Below are 22650 nucleotides of genomic sequence, written 5' to 3' on the forward strand. Positions count from 1 at the left end.
ATCTCCAACCCCAAAGATCAAAGACTGCTTTATCGATCGTTGCATAAATTACTCGTCAATATCCTGGTGACGAGCCAGCACCTTTCTCTGGTATTCCTCCGGATCCTTCTGGTGGAGTTGAGCGGCCTCATTGTTCAACGGACTAGCACTATAATCCACAATCAGTATGTCCCATTTATCTCCATGTGGACGGCTTCTAACTTGTTGGGTTCACCCAGCAAACTCTGCAGGCTCAGCAACACTGTTTGAACGTTGTAGACCGCACTCCACTTGTCCTTCAAGATATCGAGGCATATTCGGCCACTGAAGTCAATGTTTGGATGATAGATCGGTGTCTTGAATAAGACTGTCGGGGGAGCATACGGATAGTTGCCGGGGAATTCAAAGCTCAGTCTGAGGTTGAGGTCCGCATAAGGTGTTTCTTTTGGTCCGACGATGGTCGCAGTCCAGCGTAGAAGGTTACCATCCGCATCTGGGAAGGCCGAGATTCCTGGGGTCGGAGACATCATGAGGGTCATGAGTTCTGACTGAAGCCTACGGGAGCAGATGAGAAAATTTCCGACCCAAGAACAAATTGAATGGTCAAACCTCTTGGTCACACTTTGCGTGTCTGCTTTCCGTGGTGCCGTGTTCAATTTTTGTTGTTCAGCCATACTGGACAATCCTGGTGCAGCATTCTGTGTGTCCTCGAGTGAAAAGTCCATGCTCATACCGTGAATCGGGAATAAATGGGCTGTTGGGTGGAGGCCGTTTGCGATGCTGGAATGTGTGAAAACGGAAGAATGGTCTAGACAAAGCAACACCGGGGCTGGAGACCCGCAGTGATGGGAAAATGTGATTGTGAAAAGGATTTAGGAAACAGAGATTCGAGGGGGGAATTTATGAACCGGAGGCAACCGATGTGTGCTGTTCAGGGTGGTCGCGTGCTGCGAGACCAACCATGGGAGTAACTCGGTGGTAATAAAGTCGCCTTGTTGACGTCTCTTGTCACTCCAGTAACTGGACTACAAAACCCACCTGACGCCAACCCCCCGTTTCACCGGCCATGACACGACGCGTCTCTTTGGGACGCGTTTCCCAATCGTTAAAGTCGTGGTTGCTCCCAGGATGTCCACCACATCAACTTGGACGAAAAGGCAGCCTGCGAGTGACCAACAATGGAGGGTGTCCCTCACTCACAATTGGCACCTTTGCCAGCCAAAGTACCTTTTCGAATTGTGTCTCCCACAATCGGCTCGGGTGCATATGCATGGTAATTCAATCTTGTCCGCAACAATCAACAACTCGGTTGAACCTTTCTGACTGAATACAGCATCAAGAAAGCGGCACCCCTAGAAGCCGAAACCCCGGTCTTCGCGGTCAAGTTCATCAATAAACTCTATGCTCAAAAATATGGCCGAATCAAGCAAAAGCAACTGGAGATGGAGATCTCTCTACACAAACACATTGGGCTACACAAAAATATCATAGAGTACTTTGCTCATGGCGATGACCCCTCTTGGGTATGGATAGCCATGGAACTGGCTGAAGGTGGTGATTTATTCGACAAGATTGAAGCCGACGCGGGAGTGTCAGAGGATATTGCACATGTCTACTTCACGCAACTCGTCAGTGCCGTCAGCTTCATGCACTCCAAAGGAGTGGCACATCGCGATATCAAACCGGAAAATGTGCTCCTTTCTGCGGACGGAGATCTCAAGGTCGCAGATTTTGGTATGGCAACCCTGTTCGAGTACCACGGGAGGAGGAAAATGGCGACGACTCTCTGTGGGAGTCCGCCGTATGTCGCGCCCGAAGTCCTGTCGTGTAGCACACAGGCCGGATCGAAAGGACGTGGTTATGCGGCAGACATGGCCGACGTCTGGTCTTGCGGAGTCGTCTTGTTTGTCTTGCTGGCTGGAAACACCCCCTGGAGCAAACCTGTGGAGGGTCGGGATGAATATGGGAGATTGAATGAATTCAGTGAATATGTCGAGAGTCATGGGAGACCACGCGATGAGCTATGGGACGCTCTTCCCGCTGAGGTACTGTCGCTTCTTCGTGGCATGATGCGAGTGGATGTTCGATCCCGGTTCTCCATGGAGGATGTGCGACGACATCCTTGGTTTACCAAACCGAACAAATTCCTAGACCAGAAGGGTCGACTGAGTGACCCCATTACCTTGGCCACCAACATGTTCGAAGCTCTCCATGTCAGTTTTGATGCGGATCCATTTGCTGGCACGCGGAAAAACAAGACCCCAGATGAAATGGACATTGATGTCCCAATTACCTCCAAATTATCGTCGACTCAGCCAGACATGCCCATCGAAGACATGCTCTTTGACTGGGAGCGACCGAGACATCTCGTCGTGTCCCACACCCAACTCCCGAGTCTTGCAGGCATGTCGGCCACACAATCCATATCGACGTCCAATTTCCTCGCTGACGAGCCTTCCATGTCACAATTTTCAGCAATGCCGAGTGTTCCTCTGACCAGAACACAGGCGGCTCGGAGGTTTCAGGACATCTTACCATCTCAAAGCTTGACCAAGTTCTACTCTACCTGGACCCTGAACCTGCTGGTCCCTCATATCTTAGAGGCCCTCAGTCGATTGGGAGTGCCCACTCCAGCCATCCCTCTCCCGACGGCGCAAGCCTCGGAATTTGTGGTCAAAATGAGAACTCACGATAGTCGAGGATGCCCATTGAGCGGGAATATTGCCATGGAAATAGTCAGTGACGGAATGGCTGAGGTGTGTTTTGTCAAGGCCTCTGGAGATCCGCTTGAGTGGCGTAGGTTTTTCAAACGAACGGCTGTTCTGTGTAAGGATGCAGTGTGCAAGCCAGAGGAATGATGGGGATACTGCACAAGCATTGCCTGGTGTTTGGGGACGAATAAACAGCACAGATACCCACGGTTGCACAATTCAACAGTGACTAAATTGTTCAGACCTCCTTTGGTGTTTGGGCCTTGCCTTCGGAATGGGCTCGCAACATTGGCCGTGTAAGGTTTAAGTCCACAGAAAGCGAGCCCGGTAAAAGTGGATGGCTATACGAGATACGGAGGATGAGATCTGAACCTCGGTGAACTTGGACAGATTTCACATGTTCCGTTGCCCAGTCAGACTGGCCGATGACTTCATGTTCGGTAAAGCCATTTGCACCGCGCAGAGAAGGGGTTTATTATTTTTCTTTGACACCCATGTGATCACTGTCATCAACTCTTAATTCTCCCTTCTACCGCTTTATCCACTGACTCCCGACATCGACATACCAAATTCTCTCTCTCTCCCCCCTCAGCCACCCCCAACAACCGCCCTTCTTTTTTCTCAGTCTCTAATTCACCATGTCTCTCAAGAACGGTATTTCACCATCTCTGCCGAGGAAAGGTCCATACCATGACTGACACTCAATCGCAGACGCCTTTCCATCCTCGGTGGCCTTTGACGCCATCAGCGATGCCATGTCCGCCAACGAAGCCGATCGCAAAGACGCGATCGAGAAGACAGGTGCCATTTTCGCCTTCAAACTCACAAACAACAAGGGTCAAGAGGAAGCCTGGTATCTCGATTTCAAGAATACTGGTCTGGTAGGCAAGGGAGAGGCGCCCGAAGGCAAGAAAGCTGATGGTAGGTTCCAATCTACACCGAGGAGAGAAAGATTGAGGGCATTCTGACTGAGGCTGGTTTAGTTACCCTCTTGCTGTCTGACGAGAACTTTGGCAAATTGGTCGCCGGTACCTCGAAACCACAAACACTATTTATGAGCGGAAAGCTGAAGATCAGGGGCAATGTGATGAAAGGTACGGGCTCGACTGTTTCGCTGGCCAAGAGTGGGAACGCTGACGACAGGCCACAGCGACCAAAATGGAGCCTATCCTCGCAAAGGCCAAAGCACAGTCGAAATTGTAAACATGCAAAGGATATAGACAACATCGTCATACAAATACACCTACCTTGTATTGCTTTGAGAGCAGCTGAGCCGAGCGATTCGCGGCAAACTTCCACAGCAACTATCTATCGACAATATCTCCCACAATGTACGAAACCAGAATCCACGCAGGGAGGCTCAGTCCCGATACATGTTGTCCGCCTTGTGCACGCAGATCTTTCCACTACTGTTACTCTTGAGCCCGATCTGAGAATCCCTTTGACTAGCCTTGGCCTGCTGGCTATTGTTGTTTGAATTGAGGACTTCGACAACCTTTCCATCCACCCAACATGGCATCGCCTTCCCATGCGCAGTTTGTCCTTTCTTCGGCAGGCGGCCATTCGACGTCCGTTGGGCCAGCGCGTCTGCTTTGTGATGTTCTGATCTGACTGATTCATTGGCTTTACCTTTGGGTGATCCCGAGTTGTCCTTTTGTTTTCTTGCTCGAATCCACATTCTCCTCGTCTTTGCCGCGACTGTGTTTCTGGCCTGCTTTTCCAAACGGCGACTCTTGACCCCGCTTTTCGTCTGTTTTATTGGGATTCTTTTTTGTCTCCCTCTGGCTTGCTTCTTTCTTTTCTTCCATTTTCTTCCCATGAGCTTGATCATCAGCCTTGTTTGCGTTCTTTCTCGCCAGCTTTGCTTTAGAGGTTATTTCGAACGAATTGACTCCTTTTCTACTTCCCTGCTTCCTGTCTGTATCTTCCTTCGCTTTTTCGCTCATTTTTTGGCAAGTAGAGCTTCTACGTTCCATCTTCCTTTGCATTTTCCCTTCACCCCACTCGTACAAAACCTTTACTGGCCCGTCCCCCGTATTCCCTCGGCCATCGTTCTCGAGCCTATAACCATCCGCCAATCGGGACGAACCAGCCAAACACCCCCCAATCAACGCTCATTACCCGGCCCAAACCATTGGTCAGGTGCTTCCTTGTCGGACTGGCCTATGGCGGGCCCTCCCTTTTTCTTCCCCACCCAGGGGCCCATTGGATCCACTCCTTCTCGAATCCATCCAGCGATTATGTCAATTCTCACAATAGTCGAAATTCATCTTGCAAATGACTGACACTTTCGTCAGATATTGATCTCGTTTCGAGAAACGACATGCTCTTCACGGTTTCTAATGTGGCAAGCACATACGACCGCAGTTTTGTAACATTCCTCCTTGATCCGGTCTTTCCCACGTTGGTGCAGCGTCACTCTCGTTGCTGTAACCAGTGGTGCGATTCCAAGTCGAGAGAAGTGACTTCTCGCCGAATCAAAGCCCTCTCCATACCATAACAGAAAATTATCGCAATCGGGATCCTAAGCAGACACGATAGTGATCATGTTTGCATTCCTTTTGGCCTCCCCTTTCTGTCCAAACCTCTCGCTTTCCGCAACGTTTCCCAGCCATAGTGCCTCCGACGATGGTAACCTGATCTCCCTCCAGCCACGGCAACAGGGATCTCTAGCTCTACGACGCCGCGCATCGGACACAGGAATCACAGATGTATAAAAGGCATCCCCTGTCCAGGTAACCCCTACCTCACCCCTCTGTGCGGTCACAAACCGGGGTGTCGCATTAAACACACTCTCCGCATGGCTCTTGATCCACGCCCTGGCCTGTCGTAAGACCCTCTGCTCTGTTCTCAATAATCGTGCCGTTAGCTACCGAGCATATGTCCAACAAAAGGTTGCCGTTCTTGCTCACTATATCCACCAGGCTCATGACCAACGTGCTGGCATTCATGTACCCGCTGTTCGATGTCGTGTGATCATAGGCGTAGCCGAACGGGCCTATCTTAGATTGCTCTCCCACTTGCGCCGCTGCACGGCGCTGTATCACGCGTTCATGGTGACCTGTCGACCTTGGGCTATCTGCGTGTTGAACCAGATTGCTGCCCATCCGGCCCTGAGGTTGGACCCGCCGATATCGCTCCAGATAATCTCCGCACCCATATCGGCCAACATGCTCATGTCCAGCACGATCACGTTCCGTGACGTAGTTGTTCACGAGGACGTAGCCTGTGTACGGGAGGGTTCTGTTCGTGAATGGGTTCGTAGCATTCCCGTCGGGTCACTTGCCGAAGCTATACCGGCGGTAGTTTGGATGGAATCACTCCATGAGTGAGGAGTTCGTCGCTTGGTGTGGGTAAAGTTGATATTTGGCAGTGGAATTGAAGAGTTCTTGCTATAAGTTCTGGCACAGATTCTGCGCTACCAAGGCTTCATTCAGTGGCGTTTTCTAAAAGGCCAAAAATAAAGTCGTCATGATGCTAGGGTTCGTTAGCCATGGTGAGTATAGAGATATTAAAATAATAGGAGGAGGGTTTTGGATACTTGTACGAAGTGCCGAGCTCCAGAATCAGTAACAGATCCACCTAATCATGGGGACTGAGGACTGAGGCGTTGAAATTGGCGATAAAGCCGCCGTATTGGGGTGAAGTGGTGAGGTGGCCCTCATATGTTCTCTCATATTGGACTCTAGGCAAATCAGAGTCCAAGAGGTGCAATTGCACAAGCTTTCTTCGCCACCATCAAGGTCAATGCGGAGGTCTCCCAAAAAAGAAAAGAGAAAGAGAAATTCTGTTTCGGTGTCAAACAGTCCAGGGGTCTCGCGCGCTTCAGAAAACTTTGCGTCCCCATCTCTTCGGGTATTGGGCTTCAAACGAAAGTCAGATGCGACAAATGGGTTCAAGATGTAAGAATGTTCTCTTGCAACCCTCGAGTTCTGACCTCTGGCCCAACTAAGGAAGCTGCCTTATTGAATCAATCAGACAAAGGAAGTTTTCGCGATATTTCCAGACCAGCTCAATCTCAATACACCCTTCCGTCTCCGGGATGCTCCATCGACGCTCTCAATCAAGGTGCGCCACTGCGTCTCCGTCCTCTCCATGCTGGAAAACAAGGTCATCATGTTGATGTCGAGGAGGCTGGGATAGAGGGCCGCTCCCTGGTCTGGGAGGATCCAGTCGTTGATGAAGATCCGCGAGTGCCCCCTGGTCATGGCGGGACGAATCTGGGCCAGGATCTCCCTACACTTGGAATCCGGCCAGTTGTGGAAGATGGAGCGAAAATAGTACGCTCGCACGCCTCGGATGGGCAGGCTAGGCCTGTAGGAGAAAGAGGCAGAATGCCAATGTGCAATGGAAGAAGAAAGGGAGGAAGGTTCACCTTTGATGGGCTGCAGGGTGAAAAAGTCATGCGCCATCTTCACTATCCCTTCATCCAGGTCGTCTGCAGCATCAATCACGTCGGGCAGATCTTGGAGCACTAATGTCGTGGTACGAGTGTCGTCGGGGAACCGAGACCGGAATCTCTGCAGCCTATGGCCACGTCCTCCGCCCACGTCGACGAGGAGCACGTTAGCCCCGTCGAGGCCCTGCAACAGACGGTCCTTGACCGGAAAGAAGTCAAACCAGTCGATGCGGTTGAACCGCTGACCTGCCATGAGATTGTTGAAGTCGTTCAACGATGAAGGGTGGTCCAAGAGGTATTTAAAGGAGTTTGTATCCGCGCCGAAGGCGTGTTGAAACGCACCCCTCCGGTCCCGACGGGTTTTCGTATTTGACCTCCCCGAGGAACGAGGGAAGCTTTCATCACCACATTACCTGAGAGGTCGAACCTGCGCGGGAAGAAAACCATCGAGTCAGCTTGTGGAATACTTGGGAAGAGGTGAAGGCGGGTCATAGGTACAGACATAAACTTTAACCCTCCTTCCATGGCCGGGGCCTGCGTCAGGATTGCGGACACGCCTGCCAACCCGTACGTTTCGCGTGCCGTCTCCGTAAACATCCCATATCGACGAGAGGGCGCATGATGCGAACTTGGACAACGTCAGTGTGTCTTTGGCTCATCCCTCTTCCGCTTGTGGACACAAAGAACAAAACGGTCAATACCGATGACGAGCTCATCTGCCTTGACTGCATTAGCCAGCTGGCACGCAGTCATGGATGACCCTCCAAACTCCCTTGGCGTCTCCGCCGCATAGGGACCACGAGGGTGAGATGGCCAATCGGAGTATCCTTGCCATCCTTACTTGCCGGAATTTTTGCTCGCGAATCACCAAATCATCCACCGGCTTTGGTGACCTCGTATGCATTACGCTCATCAGGATGCAAGTGTTCAGCCTCATAGAAAGCATGATAGGGTGGATTGGAGAAATTTTGAATAAGTCTACCCGCCATCTCTGACTAGGAAATTCAAATCACAGAGGTGATAACTTGGCAACATTTCGCGCTTTTGATCTCCTTCAGCAGGACCAACTCTCGGTGGTCCTGCAGTCTCTTGCTATGGCCCTACTGCATTTGCATGAACAGTCGGGTCATTTTATTCTGCGATGGAGTGGGCTCAACCATTTCGGTACATGAAGCTAATCGACGAACATATTCTTCCAATCAAGGATGCCGTTCGAGACAGCGTGATCTGGGTCGCCGCGGTCTTTATGATGACTGAGGACGACAGCTCTTCACCATGGCAATTGGGGAGGAGAGTTCTAGAAACGTCGAAATAAGCCAGAGATATTTTTGGGACGGAGATCTCAACCAGAGATTAGCCGCGGTTCAACGCACGCAGAGAGTTGTTGGGCTCGGTATTCAAGTTTGATTCGGGCGGGCGGTTATACAAAACGACAGATTATAAATTTTGCACTAGTTTTGGCGAATCTTTCCTGTGCGATGCTTAGCGGTGATATTCTGTGTGGCTACAAAGACCAGCAAGGCGCCTCCAACACTTTGCCTTCTGTCTTCTTTGAATCTGGTGAGATGCAATAACCCTCCAGTATCCAATTGGTCATCACAAGCTTTTGGGAAGGCCTAAATATATATCTCGGCTAAAGGTCCCCCGGACGAATGCCGGTAGGGTCCGCCGACTCATACGACCCCTGGATCTTGGGAGATCGCCTGCCCCTGAATCAGGTGCTGCGATTTGTGATGAACAAACTCATTGTATTGTGGCATGCTCAATGTGATGTGTACCGAGTAAGTCTTCACCTGCAAGACTACTTTTGCATGAGGGATACGGAATAGAGGTCACCTGCACTGGCAAGGCTGTGGCTTAGGAACGCATGCTTTCGGCGGCTGGTCCCCAAAGAGTGCTAGGCCTACCCACCGACGTCCATAGCGTGATCCCCGTCAACCATTGTCCTCTTTCTAGCCAGGATTTCTTCCGAACCCTCATCGGGGGTTTTTTCTTTTTTCCTTATTTCCCTTTTCTTCTTCCCCGCGGGAGACATTAACTGATGGATCCAGCGTGAACAGGTTAGAAAGGGGGGTGGGCTGGCTAGTTTGTGGCTGGAAGGATTCAGGAGCGGGAGGGGCCTCGGGCTTGTCATGGGGCGAATAACTAAGGGGGTGTTTCTAAAGTGTTTCGTTTGTTGTTGTTCGCTGATCAAAGCGCCCATCCAAGCCTCTTGAGTCAACACATTCAGCGCCTCCCGGAAAAGCTACACGGGTATCCTTCTATCACAACTTTACCCGAGCCAACGTCAAACGTCACGAGTCTCACATTTCAAACAGGAGAAAGGCAGATCTGGGCACAGTTATCAATTTGCACTCTCAGTCCACGGCTCAGCGATCTAACTCGCCACATGCTCAAACGGTTTGTGTTTGGCTAAATTTGGCAAAGATCTTTGTAAATGGCCCATGGGTAGATGTGCTTTGCTGACCCCTTACTTTCACACCGAGCGGGAAAAAGATATATAAGTTGACTTCGAGGTCGTGCGAAAGGTCAGATCTCATCTCCTCACCCCCCAACTAATACGAACAGACCAAAACCCTATCTCTTCTCTTTTCTTACGACCTCCAGTATTCGCACCTCCTTCTCAGGAACAGAACTATTACAGTTTGACGATATATCACCATCAGAATGTATTCAGTACTCCCATCATCCGCCCTCATCCTCTCTGTGCTGGCCACATCCACCCTTGCCTCTCCTCAAAATGACTACGGCTCAGGGTCCTCTTCAGCTACAGCCACAGCCGCCACCGCCTCTGCCTCGGGCGTGCACTCTGTCCAAGTCGGTCCAGGCCTGAGCTTCACCCCTGACACCGTCACCGCCGCCGAAGGCGACTGGGTCGAATTCACCTTCGGTTCAGGCCACTCTGTGGCTCAAAGTTCCTTCGACGCACCCTGCGTGCCCCTTGAAGGCGGCGCGGGTGTCTATTCCGGTTTCCCCAATGACGGCGACGTCTGGCGTATCATGGTCAACAGCACCGATCCAATCTGGCTGTACTGCTCTGCTACAGGCCACTGCGAAGGTGGTATGGCTATGGTGGTGAACCCTCCGTAAGTTTTGTCAGCCTTGTCTAACTTAAGATTTGTGTAATACTAATTCTTTTCAGATCCTCCGGAAACACTCTCGACGCTTACATGTCCGCTGCCGCCAACGCGCAAGGCTCTTCCCCAGAGACCGTGCAAGGTGGCGTCTTCGGCGCCGCTACCGACGACGGCGGCTCATCCAACAGCAGCAGCAGCAGCAGCAGCGCCAGTGGCAGTTCTTCACCTACTGCCAGTTCTACCGGTTCGAGCGCCAGTGCTTCTGCTACAGGGGATTCTGGTGCCAGTGCTAATGCAGTCCGAAATGGACTGTTGCTTGCTGGTGCCGTGGCTGCTGGCGTTGCCGCTGTTTTGTAAGTTTGATTTGTCGAGTTTGGAACGAATAGCAAAGGCTATCAGTATAGGCACGCTCTCAGCACCATCATCAAGCCGTTTTTATGAGCACGCAGCAAAAATATTTAAAAGCCTCGGCGAGCATGGAGTAAGAATTAGTTATTGAATACCCTTTTTGATTCTTATGTAAAAAGCTGAATGAAAAACGGGTTTGAAACCATTCAACTCAAAATATCCACTCCGCGTTCCCGGAGCTTGTACAAATGACAAACCAGATATTTTTGCGCAGTACTAATGCATCCGTAAGTTCCATGGGGGATTTCCACCCGACAGGGTTACCCGGTACCTGACTTAGATAATCAAAAAAAATCCACCATCAGGGTCTCGATGGTTCGCCGATTACATACCTGTTTCACGCAACGCGCTTTTAGTAATTTGATCCAGACATTCTGAAAAGACCTCTCGAAGGAGCTAGCTCATCCAATCTCTCGGTTGGACCGCCACGTCATCAAACATTGCGGAATGGATAATAGCAACAAATACGAGGGTATTTGCCTCGGGTGTTTGAAACCTTTCGTCGAGTCAGCGCAGCTGACCAAACCGAAGAATTTTTTGAAGTTCATGCGTGCTTGAACAATTAGTTTTTATCCCTCGGGCCAGATTTCGGCATTGGCCTGTCCAGTGCGAGCCTCCTCGGTGGTTGCTCCTTGATGACCAATCCAAACTTGTGCAATACTAGTCTGATCATTGTCGATAAACACCAATATCTGGTCCGTCACAGCCTTATGAACTCCTCCCGTCCTGGCTGACTACCTCGGTTAGTCCAACCCCGCTGAATCGCAAGCTGGGGAACTACCCCTTGATCTACCCAATCGTGATGTCCTCCATCCTACTGTTTGTCGTCGTATCGAGTGGAAAATCAATGCTCGTCAGCCAAAATGGGGTAGGTAAACCGCGGTTCAATATAATGGTTGACAGAATATCTTGAGTCGGTGGAAGCATAGCCGGATAGATAAGGAAACGTCTTCCGTGCTTCCCTGCATTGTAAGTACTCGGCTACTCTATCATTTTCGCGTCCTTGAAGTAAGGAGTCAGACATGCCCCTCATCAACGAAGCCCCTTACGCCGCAGATGATGTGCCGGACTACCCTCAATGTACCCCCCGTCATTTGAAAATCATCCACGTTGGGGCCGGTGCCTCCGGCCTGCTATTTTCCCACAAAGCTCACAGAGGCCTGTCAAACTATGAACTCGTCTGTTATGAGAAGAATGACGTGATTGGCGGCACATGGTACGAGAACAGATATCCGGGATGTGCCTGTGACATCCCCGCGGCGACCTATACGTTTCCCTTCGAACCCAATCCCGACTGGAGCGGGTATTACAGCTACAGCGACGAAATTCAAGAGTACATGCTCAAATTCGCCAGGAAGTACGACGTGGAGAAATACGTTAAATTGAATACCGAAGTGACCGCGGCATCGTGGGACGAGAACGAAGGGAAATGGCATGTTGACCTCAGACGAAAGGATGGAACCTCTTTCACCGACACATGCGACGTCCTCGTCAATGGCTCTGGAATTATCAACAAGTGGAAATGGCCCACGATTGAAGGATTGCATCACTTTCAGGGGACCCTGGCTCATTCAGCAGCATGGGATACCAGCATCGACTGGGCCAACAAAACCGTCGCTGTCATCGGGACAGGATCGAGTTCTATTCAAATGGTGCCCAGATTGGCCGCGACGGCAAACCACCTCACCGTCTTCATGCGCAATCAAACCTACGTTGGTCCACAGTTCGGGGCGAATGTCTCGAATAAAGAAGCAGACCCGGAAGCGATGGAGCCTAACGCGGCTGGAAAACATCAATATACTGAGAAAGAGAAGCAACGATTTCGAGATGATCCCGAGTATCACTTGAAATACCGCCGTGCCGTGGAGCGGTCTGTGGTCAGCGGATTTCGAATGTTCTACCGAGGATCGGAAATGAATGTCCAAGCGAAGAAAATGATGCAAGAATCCATGGCACAAAGACTCGGCAGTCGCGAAGACCTCAAGCAACACTTCATCCCCGACTGGAGTCCCGGCTGCCGTCGCTTGACTCCTGGAGAAGGCTACCTAGAAGCACTCTGTCAAGAGAACGTATCCTGCGTCTTTGACGACATTGTCAAAATCACACCCTCTGGCGTCCTCACCCGCGACGGCTCAGAGTATCAAGTCGACATCCTTGTGTGTGCTACTGGCTTTAATGTCCAATATTTCCCACACTTCCCCATTACCGGAGTCGGCGGCCAGCTCATGCAAGACGCACCGGAACCCTGCGTGTATGCGTCAATCGCGGCACCGGGGTTCCCTAATTATTTCGTTGTCAATGGGCCGAGAGGTAATTGGGGCCAGGGCTGTGCACTACCCAGCCACGAGGTCCAGACAGACTACATCGTCCAGTGTTGTCGGAAGATGCAGGAAGATGGGATCCAGAGTATGGTGCCGCGACGAGAGCCTACGACACAATTGAATTTGTACATGGATGCGTGGCATAGAAAGCACAGCGTTTGGACTGAGGAGTGTCGGAGCTGGTATAAAGTGAGTGCCTATTTCGCCTCCACCCAATCCCCGTATCCCCCACAACAGATGATTAATATGATGTGTGTTTAGGATAATAAACCCGATGGCCGCGTCTACATCTGGCCGGGGAGCTTATTCCACCACCTGAAATTTTTGAAGCGCCCGAGGTTCGAACATTACGATATCAAGTATAAGGATCCAGGGAATATTTTTGCGTTCCTGGGGAACGGGCTGACAATCACGGAGACAAAGTACGGACCAGAGGATATGCCGGTGCCGTATATAAGGAATGATGAGGATGAGGTTTGGGATATTGAGTAAGGTTGGGGAAATGCGTCTAAGTTGATGGAGATGCGGGTGTAGATGACCTTGACGAAGCCTTCTATCGATAGAATTACTTCGAGCGGTAGCGTGGACGTGGGTTCCTCAGGCCAACTCGGTCCGAATGATGTGCACTTACCTAGACTAAAGATCAATTTTGCGGCAATTTCGGATCATATCCATGACGATTTGTGACCTTTTCCGAGTGATTCAGGGATGGGCGGACTAGAAGAATAGGGGAGTGGGTTGATGAGGCTGTCAACTCACAAGGCTGCGCCAAGCGAATGAATTTTTCCCCACTTTTTTTTTTGATGCGCATGTCTCTTAGGCATTTAGTGATTCTTTGTCGACGGCCCAAAACGGCCCAAGCAACTGAATAGTCTTGAAGCGAACCCTCCTATTCGCTCTTCTACAGATCCTCAAGTCTACGACGCATGACAAATTCGTCAAAATGTCACATGCACGAGTCGAAGAGCTCTCCGATTCAGATCCTGATATTGACGACCCCTCCAACTTCCTCCCACAATCCGACAACCAAATTATCCGCCCAGCAAACCAACCCTCTCCGTCCTCGGTGCCACAGTCCATCCCCCCCTCACGTCCAGAGCCTCCTCTCTTCCCCCGTGGCCCTCCTCCCCAATCCGCCCAAGTGACCCAGCAAACCCGTGAAGCTATAAAGAAATACCAGACCATCTATCCGATCTACTTCGACAGCACGCGGACACGAGCCCAAGGCCGCCGCGTAAGCGCCGAGCTAGCGATTCCCAATCCATTGGCCTTCGGCCTGCTTGAGGCCGCCCGACATGTCCTCCAAGAAGTCCCTGTACCCATGGCCTTCGAGCCAGACAAAACACACCCGAAAGACTGGGCGAACCCAGGCCGTCTGCGTGTCCAGCTGTTTCATCCAGAAACACATCAGCCATTACACCCAAAGATCAAGAACAAAGCACGCCTGTACACGTTGATAGGGCAATGGTTGAAGGACCACCCAACGGCGAAAGATGATCCGCTCAAGCTCAAGCTGCCGGGCCTCCCAATTCCGGAGAAGTTCCTGGAGGCGGAGATCCCCATTCCGCGAGGGTGGAAGATGGGGTCCATTTTGCCTGTACATTCTCCAGCGGTCAGTGGTGGCGGTGTAAGGGACGATTTCTTCAAAGAGGCAATGGAGGAGATCAGACAGGCGCAGAGTCAGGGCCAGTTACCCCCTGGGATGGGTATGCCTGGTGGCGCTGGCGATGGTGGGGGAATGCCTGATATGAGCGCGCTGCAGGGAATGATGAATAGTATGGGTGGGATGCCGGGCTTGGCAGGGATGGGTAGTGAACCGAGCGGTGGAGGAGGGAAGAAAAAGAAAGATAAAAAGAAAAGTTGATTGACGAAGTCATGACTTGTGCTCGAAGTATAACATACCGGATGTGTTTCAAGGTCAAAATTGATCGGGAACGAGCTATGAAGCAGCATAACTTGAACACCATCGTCGATTCTCGATCTTCAGCTCAAAGGCATGTCTGCTCCTGGCCATAAGATGCCGAAAGCCCGTCCTAGCATCCATGTGGAGCCCATATCACGATTTCAACTGTTCGAACACTTCCCCGAGCACTCTGTTGGTACTGTCTTGATCAACCTTGGTGACTTGTATCGGCCCTCTCCCAAATCAAGATTCTCCAGCTTGCCGAATCATTCCATCCCAATGTCCCCCGAATAAGACAATCTTCAACGCTGAAACCTCGAAACCTCGTTTGCTATTCCCAACACGGCATGAAGGGATTAAAACAGGAATCTGCGATTACTTCGAAATCCACGAAGTATTGTGAGACTCGTCGAGTGAATTTCCAGGCTGGATACTGCATCTTCCAATACCTCTTTCATATCAATACTTTCCCTTCCCTTCAACGATTTGGCTAAGGAACATCCGGGCCAGATCGAAGTAAATTTGGGTGAGTCAGCTATTTTTGCACATATGATATGCAAAGCGGACTCCCAACTATTGAACTCGACCCACAGTTGCAGGTGTTGACCATTGTTGTCAATTGCAATCCTGGCCGTGTCTGGGCTGACCATGACTTTGATTGTGTATCTGGACTGTATTGTTTGTCAGAGTTAGCAACATAATGGAGTATGCAGACGAGGACAATTCCCCTGGAGTTCTCAACGCGGATTTTTGCACTCCTCGCAATCCTTATCGGATAGATTGTCGACTCCTCGCCCTGGGCTCTTCGAGTGCGCCATTTTCTTTTCAACATTGTGTATTGTTGGTGAGCAGGAACTTTGATATGGAATAGAAGCGGAGAAGAGATTGCTACCACGCAGCGAGAACTTATTTTGTCCAGAAATTCTCAAACGTGGTAAAGTCACACGTCCAGTGTCGCCGGTGCTGCATAAATAGGTCTCACTGCCCGTGATGCGGCCAGCCATTTATTTTCATCTTTCTTTTGAGTTGAGAGAGATTAGAATTCTTCACATGCACTTCTCAGCCTGATCTCCTCTCTGTGCATCCAAATACAACCCTGTGCTTTCCCTCCTCAACCATCTACTGATGCCGAAGTATGATTGAGATTCATTACTCTGACTTTTAAGCAAATATGATGGCACATACACAGTCAAGAAGGGAACAATTTGGAGCGGGGACTCATTCTCTCAAAGTAGAGCCTGTATCTCTGGTAGAGAAGAGTATACATCCAGACGGCTTCGGACAAGGCTACGAGGCTGAATGCAGCACATGACATATACGAAGCCGAAGGTCACGTGAGCGGCGATTCGGCAGATCAAGTTCCCCTGCATTAAATGCTCAATTTGATCTTCTCCTACGCTTCCCCGGCGTGCAATGTGATACATCTCCTTGTTAGACTCCAATTGGACGTGACACCCTTTTCCTCTGTTATGTGTGAACCAGCCTTGTACACGAGCGCTCTACCGTACTCGCAGCATCGACCATGATGCCGGTGGACGGAAGCGATCCGACAGAAGGCTCAGCAGACGACAACGAGCCTGTCAGCTACCAAAGTTCAAGACGACCGAAGATATCGCGAGCTTGTCTTGCCTGTCGATCCTCAAAAACAAGGTGTATCCCTGTGGAAGGTATAGAGTCTTGTGAAGCCTGTGTCAGGAGAAATCGACCATGCCTTATACCTGGTCCCGCAAAACCACGAGTCAAAACCTCACAGAAATTCTCCGAGCTCGAGAAGAAGATTGAATCCCTCACAACTGCCCTTGCTGCGAGATCTCATTCAGGTCAACTAGAAAGTCATGATGCCCCAGACACCACAATTTCCTCAATGTCGTCCGAGCCCTTGACAAATGTTTCCAAATCTCCAGAACACTCCGGCAGGTTTCGATATCGGAATGATTCTTCGGAGCCGCTTCAGGATTCGTGCTTAAAAATTAGCGGCCCTCGAGAGTACGTCGATGTTATCGATCGAGGTCTGATCGATATACCAACGGCCGAGGTCTTATTCAATCACTGGGATCTCTCCATGCGCCCCATATTACCACTTTTGAATCTTGCAGATACTCCCCCAGCACGGATCAGGGAGACGAAACCAACCTTATTCCTTGCCATCCTTGCTGTCGCAAGTGCCTCCATCCTCCCGGCGTTCGAATCGCCTCTCGTCACGGAATTGAATGAGCAACTTGCTCGTCAAATCCTGATTCTCGGCAAGAAGTCCATAGATCTCATCCAAGCCATCCTTTTATACTCGCAATACTACATTCGGCCATCGGTCTCCAACAACTATGCGTGTACTCAATATATCTCGGCAGCCATTACCATGTCCTGTGACATGGCCATTGGCAGAAAGGTCCGAGGAGGGTCCAGGTCAGACATAGGACGGGTGGAACAATGGGCGCGAACATGGTTGGCTGGCTGGTTTGCGGCCTCCACGTGAGTCTATCTCTCTCTTCACCTCCCACTTGATTAGCAGATTGACTCTTGGTACAGCAATGCCACTTTGCTTCGACAACAATACCCAATGCCTCCAGTACATGATTTGGAGTCTTGCCTGAATGTTTTGTCCTCGGATACAAATACGGACCTTTCCGATCAATGGTTTTGCAGTCTCATACAACTTCAATTGATATTGGAGGATGTCTCGAATCTTCTGTCAAATCAGGCGAAATTGATGGAAACTTTTGACGAACCGAGCACTCAATATAAAATGCAGATGTTTCGACGACGTCTGGATAATTGGAAAGAGTCTGCCCCCCGAGCGGTAGATGAGTGTAAGTTTTATTAAACCTCTTTTCTTACCCGAAATGTTCTAACTTCAGAACAGGCCTTCGGAAATGTGCAGCACACTTTACAAATCTATGTATCCATCATGTCGCCATTAGAAGCTATCATCAAAAGGTATATCCACCGAGTCAAAAGCAGAATACATCCCGGCCCTCCGACAATGAAGTTACGTTATCTACGCCACACTTTGAATCACTCTGCATTAGTATGGAAGCTGCCCAAGGAGTACTGAATGCATATCTCTCAATCGAGGATACACGTGCTCGGTTATTGCCCAATATGTACCTCTTGTGGACTCTATATGCAGCAGTCAGTCTCATCAAGCTCAGTCACTTTGCAGGACACATCCTATCGCAGAACACTGCGGTGCCAGCCAATGAATCAGGTGAGACATCGGTTCTACAGTATCTCGATGCAATGATCAACAAGACCAGCAAAATTTCAACGAATGGATATCTCCCACAAGCAAAACCGTGTGGAATAGCATTTATAAAGCTAAAAACGTGGTATGTACACAAACTCGATGTCTGTATAAACTCCGATGGAGTTTGTGATGTGACTCGAGGACCGGTGTACAGCGTCTTTGGAAATGGTCCAGAACCAACATTACCAGATTCTGTGACCGTGTCTGAATCTGAACCAGCTCCGAGTGTTGGCCAGCAAGGATCAGGGCAACGGCGTGGAATATCCAGTGGACATCCGCCGCACGGGGAGTCCATTCAGCAACGAGAAAACCGCGGAGCATTTGTGCCCAACCCCGACTCTGCGCAGAACCCCATGTCAGATATGGAGAAAATCCAGGGATTTGACCCACGTAATATGGCAGATGCTGTATACCACCCATTGACGTACGCAAACACCGACTGGGACGATCTAGCTCATGCGGAGGCAATGAGAGAGTTTGACACTTTGATGATGATGGACGGTGATGACTCGTGGATGAAAACTTTGTTCTGAGTTTCCCGGACTCGACTGTCGGTTGTACATACAGACCCTCCCCTTTTTGGACAGTACCAAATCGTCAACGACTAGGTGCGAAGGTCATATGCCGGCATAAGGGAATGACTGCTTTTCGGCCCATGGCCGAGATTGCCAATCGTGAGCGTGTACAGTTGAACGAGGATAGGTTTCAGCAACAGCGTTGAGGAGAAGATTTCCAAGATTCCGCAGGCAGCAACGCAATGAATAACCGACTCGGGCAGACTGCAAAGAAGCATTGCAACTATAAAGACGCAGAAAGCTGGGAGAATTCGTGCCGAAGTCATCAATCTCGGAACGATTGGGACCGTTATGACTAAGCACCACATATGAGTGGCGCACGGCCTCGCAAGGCTCCGAAGCGACAATCCCAATGTGAATGCTTTGAAAATATGTTAGACATTCATCGACGTGCTTTGAGATCAAAGAAAAGGGAGTCGTGTGTGGCCCAATCCAGTCTCGATTTACTATAATATCACATTATGGCCGCAATGATTGCTCTACTGCAGTCTTCAATTCCTTAATTCCCTGAATACCAACGACGCTCCCTTCCACCCTAACTCGACTTGATTCTATGAGCACAGTCCTCCATCGATCCCTGAGCAACACTCTCAAGATGTCGAAAATCGTCCTCATCACCGGAGCTACAGGCAAACAAGGTGGTGCCGTGGTCAACGCCTTGCTAGCAGCCAATGCCGACTTCCAAATTCTCGCCGTCACGCGAGACCCGTCGTCTGCATCTGCGCAGAAACTGGCAAAGATGTCGCCCAAGATCAAACTTGTCAGCGGCAATCTCGACCATCCAGAAGATATTTTTCGTACTGCGAAAAGGATGGCGTCGGCGCCGATATGGGGCGTCTTTAGCGTACAGGTAAGAAAACGGCCTGCATCACCCTGCACTTAAATTAACGGATATCCCGAACGAAATCGCGTCAAATGGAGTGCGTGGCTAACCCTTGAGCAGATGACCATAGGCTCCAAGTCCGAGGTCACCGAAGAAGACCAAGGCAAAGCCCTTATCGACGCTTCCCTGTCGAACAACGTCTCCCACTTCATCTACAGCTCCGTCGACCGCGGCGGCGATATCTCCGCCACCAACCCTACCGAAATCCCGCACTTCCGGAACAAGCACAGCATCGAACAACACCTGTTCAAAACTACAAAGTCCTCAGGCATGACCTACACCGTGCTCCGCCCGGTTGCATTTTTCGACAACCTGGCGCTCGACTTCTTCGGCAAAGTCTTCACTACCTCCTACAAGATCGCACTCAAAGAAAAACCACTCCAACTCATCGCAACGCGCGACATTGGAAGTTTTGCTGCCCAAGCGTTCCTCCATCCTGATCAATGGGCGGGAAAGTCTCTGTCGCTAGCTGGTGATGAATTGACGTTTGACCAGTTCCGGGAGATCTTTGAAAAGACAACAGAGCAAGCGTTACCGATGACATATGGCGTGATCGCGAGGGTGATTATGTGGATGGTCAAGGATTTGGGGCTTATGTTTCGATGGTTCTATGATCAGGGCTATGGGGCGGATGTTAAGGAGCTGAGAAAATTGAATCCGACCTTGATGGATTTTAGAACTTGGCTGGAGAGGGATAGCCCATTTAAACTGTCTAGGAAGAAGATGGATAGAGAATTTAGCTTTTGGTTCGCTTAGAAAAGGAGAAAATGTGCTAGTAGATTTCGAAAGGGTAGGGACGTGCTGGCAACTGCGAGATCCTTGAGCATTTGGTTCACGGCGTGCAGTTAATTCCCTCTTCATAGCTGATAATTGCAGATACGCTTCTCCTACTCCACATAATCTCATGTAGACTTTGCTGCTTGAAACCCTTCAGTCATCTGATTGATGCCTTTACTTGGTGGACTCAGCTGGACTGATTCAAACAGGGAAAGGGGGCCTTTAGGCACTGACAAATGATAAGGTGTCTTCGTGCAACAATACCGGAGGGAAGAGCTCTCTGATAAGATAGAATTCACGGCACAGCCAGGAAGAGTATAGAGACAGCACCGAGAAATTCATCGAAAGAGCCGTAGCGAGTACTGGAAGATGGGATTGTCGGAGCAAATAATCAATAAAAAAGTAGCAAAACAAATCGTTCCGTACATTCAATACACATCTTGCGATTTTAAACGATCGTAGGGGCTCATGCTCTCAAAACGAGAACGACTTCGTTCGCATGTTCTGTGAATATCAAAGTGTAGTCCTGACGCCCTGGCTATCCGTCATTCCGCTTTTGCTCAGAGATTCCTACCGACAGCAGCGATCGATCCAGGTAGGTGCTCCAGGGGCGTATTGCGCATGAAATCCTCCCAATTCATTGGTTTGACGTCCGCGTACTTGTCGTTGTCGAGCTTAGGTCCAACCAGAGTGGATCCGTTCGCCATGTAATAGTAGTAGAACCTAGTGTTGGTCATTCACTAACCCGAGCGCGTGAAATAGGACCAGAAAGGAAAGGAGAGCGAGAGAAATTGTGGAGTGAGCATCTTCGATAGGAATGGGAGTGCCAACTCACAAGAACATATAACTATATAGGTTCTGCGGTTCCTTTTCTCTCTGCTGATGCATTTTCACATACAGCTCTTCCAAAGAGCCGAGACATTCGATTATTGGTTTGATACCGTAGACCTTTTCAAAACTTACTGCTATTTCTTTGGTAGACGCGCGACCACCGACCACTGTGCCAGTCAATCTTTGATGAAGAGAAGCCAAGGTAGTAATTCATTTTGAAAGGTGGATTTCGGGTAGAACACTTACGACGCTGAACTCCTGTAGCTTCCCTATCAACGCAAACTGCTGCCGTATATTGGGCAGAGTTCAAATATGTAGATCCCTCAAAGATCTCGTCCCCGGTGCCCCAGTACATGAATTTGTTTTCCATGGGATTGAAGATACCAAGCAGCGGGGAGAAAATGGCCTCCATGAACCCTCCAACCAGAATATGGACGCCTTTGGTTGTTTTCTTGTTCTCCAGGTACGCTTTGACATGTTTCATAGGGTCCTTGGGGAAAAGAGCCCCAAAGGGGATCTTGTCGTAGTCGAGGGACCAGTCGCTCGCGACGTAGCGGGAAACACCTTCCTCGTCGCACGCGTCGATGAGAGCCTTCTGTCCATCGGTCATGATCTTGTCGTCGCCGAGGTAGCAGCAGACAACGACGTCGCAGCCCTTGGCGAAGGCGTGGAGGCTCTTGATGTCGAACGCCTCACCTTGGGCGAGCGAGATGCGTGGGGATGAGGAGAAGGATGTAGGGACCTTGGAAGGCGTGCGGCAGTAGCCTTTGATCTTTACCTCAGGGTATTTGAGCAGAGAGGAGGTAAGAACGCGGCCGAATTTGCCCGTTATACCTGCGATACCGACTGTGAGGGTCATGATGGATGGTTGTTCGAAGTATGGAACTTGGACAGGATGGAATGTGCGAGGATGAAGCTTGTCAACGATTTTTAACGTTAGCCTCCCTGTCTCTCATGTCCTATTTTTGCTTTTATACTTATTCAATTCCTTCGGCCGATTGATAACGGGAGCGAGAAGGCTGCGACAAGGCTGCGCAAGTTTCGGCTTGAATTCGAGCCGAATAAAAACGGGGAACTAGACTTCGGAATCACATGGTTCCGCCGTCGGATGGTGAAATCGTCCGTTCCCATAGTCTGATACCTAGTACATTTCGTATGATTCCTCGGATCTGGAAGATACTGTATCCTTTTGTCGGCAATATGGAACTTGTGAAGGGAAAGAAGAGTGATCTGGCTTGCAGCCAACAAATCCGGCTCAAAAGCTGATTTTCATTCATGAATCCTGCTGGCTTTAAGCCCTCTGGTTTGGAAAAAGCCAGCCATGGAATTTCCCACTAGACGTTCAATCTTGGAGGAACACTTTGGTGTCAACGTCGATTCCATCCAACTATGAAACGGGCATTCGCCTGTGCCCTCTATCTCCCTGCATCGTTTTACCGCATGGGATTTATTGACCTTCTCTCATGATGCTTCCTCTTCAGAACGGTATCTTGCTTTGTCATCGTTGGTGGTATGATCGTGCCGCTTGCAATCCCTTCGGTC

The 22650-nt window shown here is 50.1% G+C and overlaps 11 protein-coding genes across 11 annotated transcripts; 7 read left to right on the forward strand and 4 right to left on the reverse strand.

Moving 5' to 3' along the window:
* Positions 1–48: 48 nt before the first annotated feature.
* Z518_02486 (uncharacterized protein) lies at positions 49–710 on the reverse strand (the record flags this gene model as incomplete). Its single annotated transcript, XM_013419514.1, has 3 exons — positions 49–148; positions 202–534; positions 589–710. The coding sequence occupies 3 exons, from the start codon at positions 708–710 to the stop codon at positions 49–51; spliced, it is 555 nt and encodes a 184-aa protein (XP_013274968.1).
* Positions 711–1157: 447 nt separating this feature from the next.
* On the forward strand, positions 1158–2837 carry Z518_02487 (uncharacterized protein; the record flags this gene model as incomplete). The annotated part of the gene is made up of 2 exons (XM_013419515.1): positions 1158–1252; positions 1313–2837. 2 exons carry the CDS (start codon positions 1158–1160, stop codon positions 2835–2837), a joined length of 1620 nt encoding a protein of 539 aa, XP_013274969.1.
* Positions 2838–3328: 491 nt separating this feature from the next.
* On the forward strand, positions 3329–3893 carry Z518_02488 (uncharacterized protein; the record flags this gene model as incomplete). Its single annotated transcript, XM_013419516.1, has 4 exons — positions 3329–3344; positions 3402–3611; positions 3674–3784; positions 3841–3893. The coding sequence occupies 4 exons, from the start codon at positions 3329–3331 to the stop codon at positions 3891–3893; spliced, it is 390 nt and encodes a 129-aa protein (XP_013274970.1).
* Positions 3894–4050: 157 nt separating this feature from the next.
* On the reverse strand, positions 4051–4636 carry Z518_02489 (uncharacterized protein; the record flags this gene model as incomplete). Its single annotated transcript, XM_013419517.1, has 2 exons — positions 4051–4297; positions 4320–4636. 2 exons carry the CDS (start codon positions 4634–4636, stop codon positions 4051–4053), a joined length of 564 nt encoding a protein of 187 aa, XP_013274971.1.
* Positions 4637–6664: 2028 nt separating this feature from the next.
* On the reverse strand, positions 6665–7342 carry Z518_02490 (uncharacterized protein; the record flags this gene model as incomplete). The annotated part of the gene is made up of 1 exon (XM_013419518.1): positions 6665–7342. The coding sequence occupies one exon, from the start codon at positions 7340–7342 to the stop codon at positions 6665–6667; it is 678 nt and encodes a 225-aa protein (XP_013274972.1).
* A 2414-nt stretch (positions 7343–9756) lies between these two features.
* Positions 9757–10523, forward strand: Z518_02491 (uncharacterized protein; the record flags this gene model as incomplete). Its single annotated transcript, XM_013419519.1, has 2 exons — positions 9757–10175; positions 10232–10523. The coding sequence occupies 2 exons, from the start codon at positions 9757–9759 to the stop codon at positions 10521–10523; spliced, it is 711 nt and encodes a 236-aa protein (XP_013274973.1).
* A 1073-nt stretch (positions 10524–11596) lies between these two features.
* On the forward strand, positions 11597–13387 carry Z518_02492 (uncharacterized protein; the record flags this gene model as incomplete). Its single annotated transcript, XM_013419520.1, has 2 exons — positions 11597–13084; positions 13157–13387. The coding sequence occupies 2 exons, from the start codon at positions 11597–11599 to the stop codon at positions 13385–13387; spliced, it is 1719 nt and encodes a 572-aa protein (XP_013274974.1).
* Positions 13388–13838: 451 nt separating this feature from the next.
* Positions 13839–14759, forward strand: Z518_02493 (uncharacterized protein; the record flags this gene model as incomplete). The annotated part of the gene is made up of 1 exon (XM_013419521.1): positions 13839–14759. One exon carries the CDS (start codon positions 13839–13841, stop codon positions 14757–14759), a length of 921 nt encoding a protein of 306 aa, XP_013274975.1.
* Positions 14760–16323: 1564 nt separating this feature from the next.
* Positions 16324–18575, forward strand: Z518_02494 (uncharacterized protein; the record flags this gene model as incomplete). Its single annotated transcript, XM_013419522.1, has 3 exons — positions 16324–17267; positions 17325–17605; positions 17659–18575. The coding sequence occupies 3 exons, from the start codon at positions 16324–16326 to the stop codon at positions 18573–18575; spliced, it is 2142 nt and encodes a 713-aa protein (XP_013274976.1).
* Positions 18576–19212: 637 nt separating this feature from the next.
* On the forward strand, positions 19213–20256 carry Z518_02495 (uncharacterized protein; the record flags this gene model as incomplete). Its single annotated transcript, XM_013419523.1, has 2 exons — positions 19213–19467; positions 19561–20256. The coding sequence occupies 2 exons, from the start codon at positions 19213–19215 to the stop codon at positions 20254–20256; spliced, it is 951 nt and encodes a 316-aa protein (XP_013274977.1).
* Positions 20257–20837: 581 nt separating this feature from the next.
* Z518_02496 (uncharacterized protein) lies at positions 20838–21967 on the reverse strand (the record flags this gene model as incomplete). Its single annotated transcript, XM_013419524.1, has 3 exons — positions 20838–21000; positions 21113–21275; positions 21355–21967. 3 exons carry the CDS (start codon positions 21965–21967, stop codon positions 20838–20840), a joined length of 939 nt encoding a protein of 312 aa, XP_013274978.1.
* Positions 21968–22650: the final 683 nt, after the last annotated feature.

This window comes from Rhinocladiella mackenziei (assembly GCF_000835555.1).
Source record: "Rhinocladiella mackenziei CBS 650.93 unplaced genomic scaffold supercont1.2, whole genome shotgun sequence".
NCBI lineage: Eukaryota > Fungi > Ascomycota > Eurotiomycetes > Chaetothyriales > Herpotrichiellaceae > Rhinocladiella > Rhinocladiella mackenziei.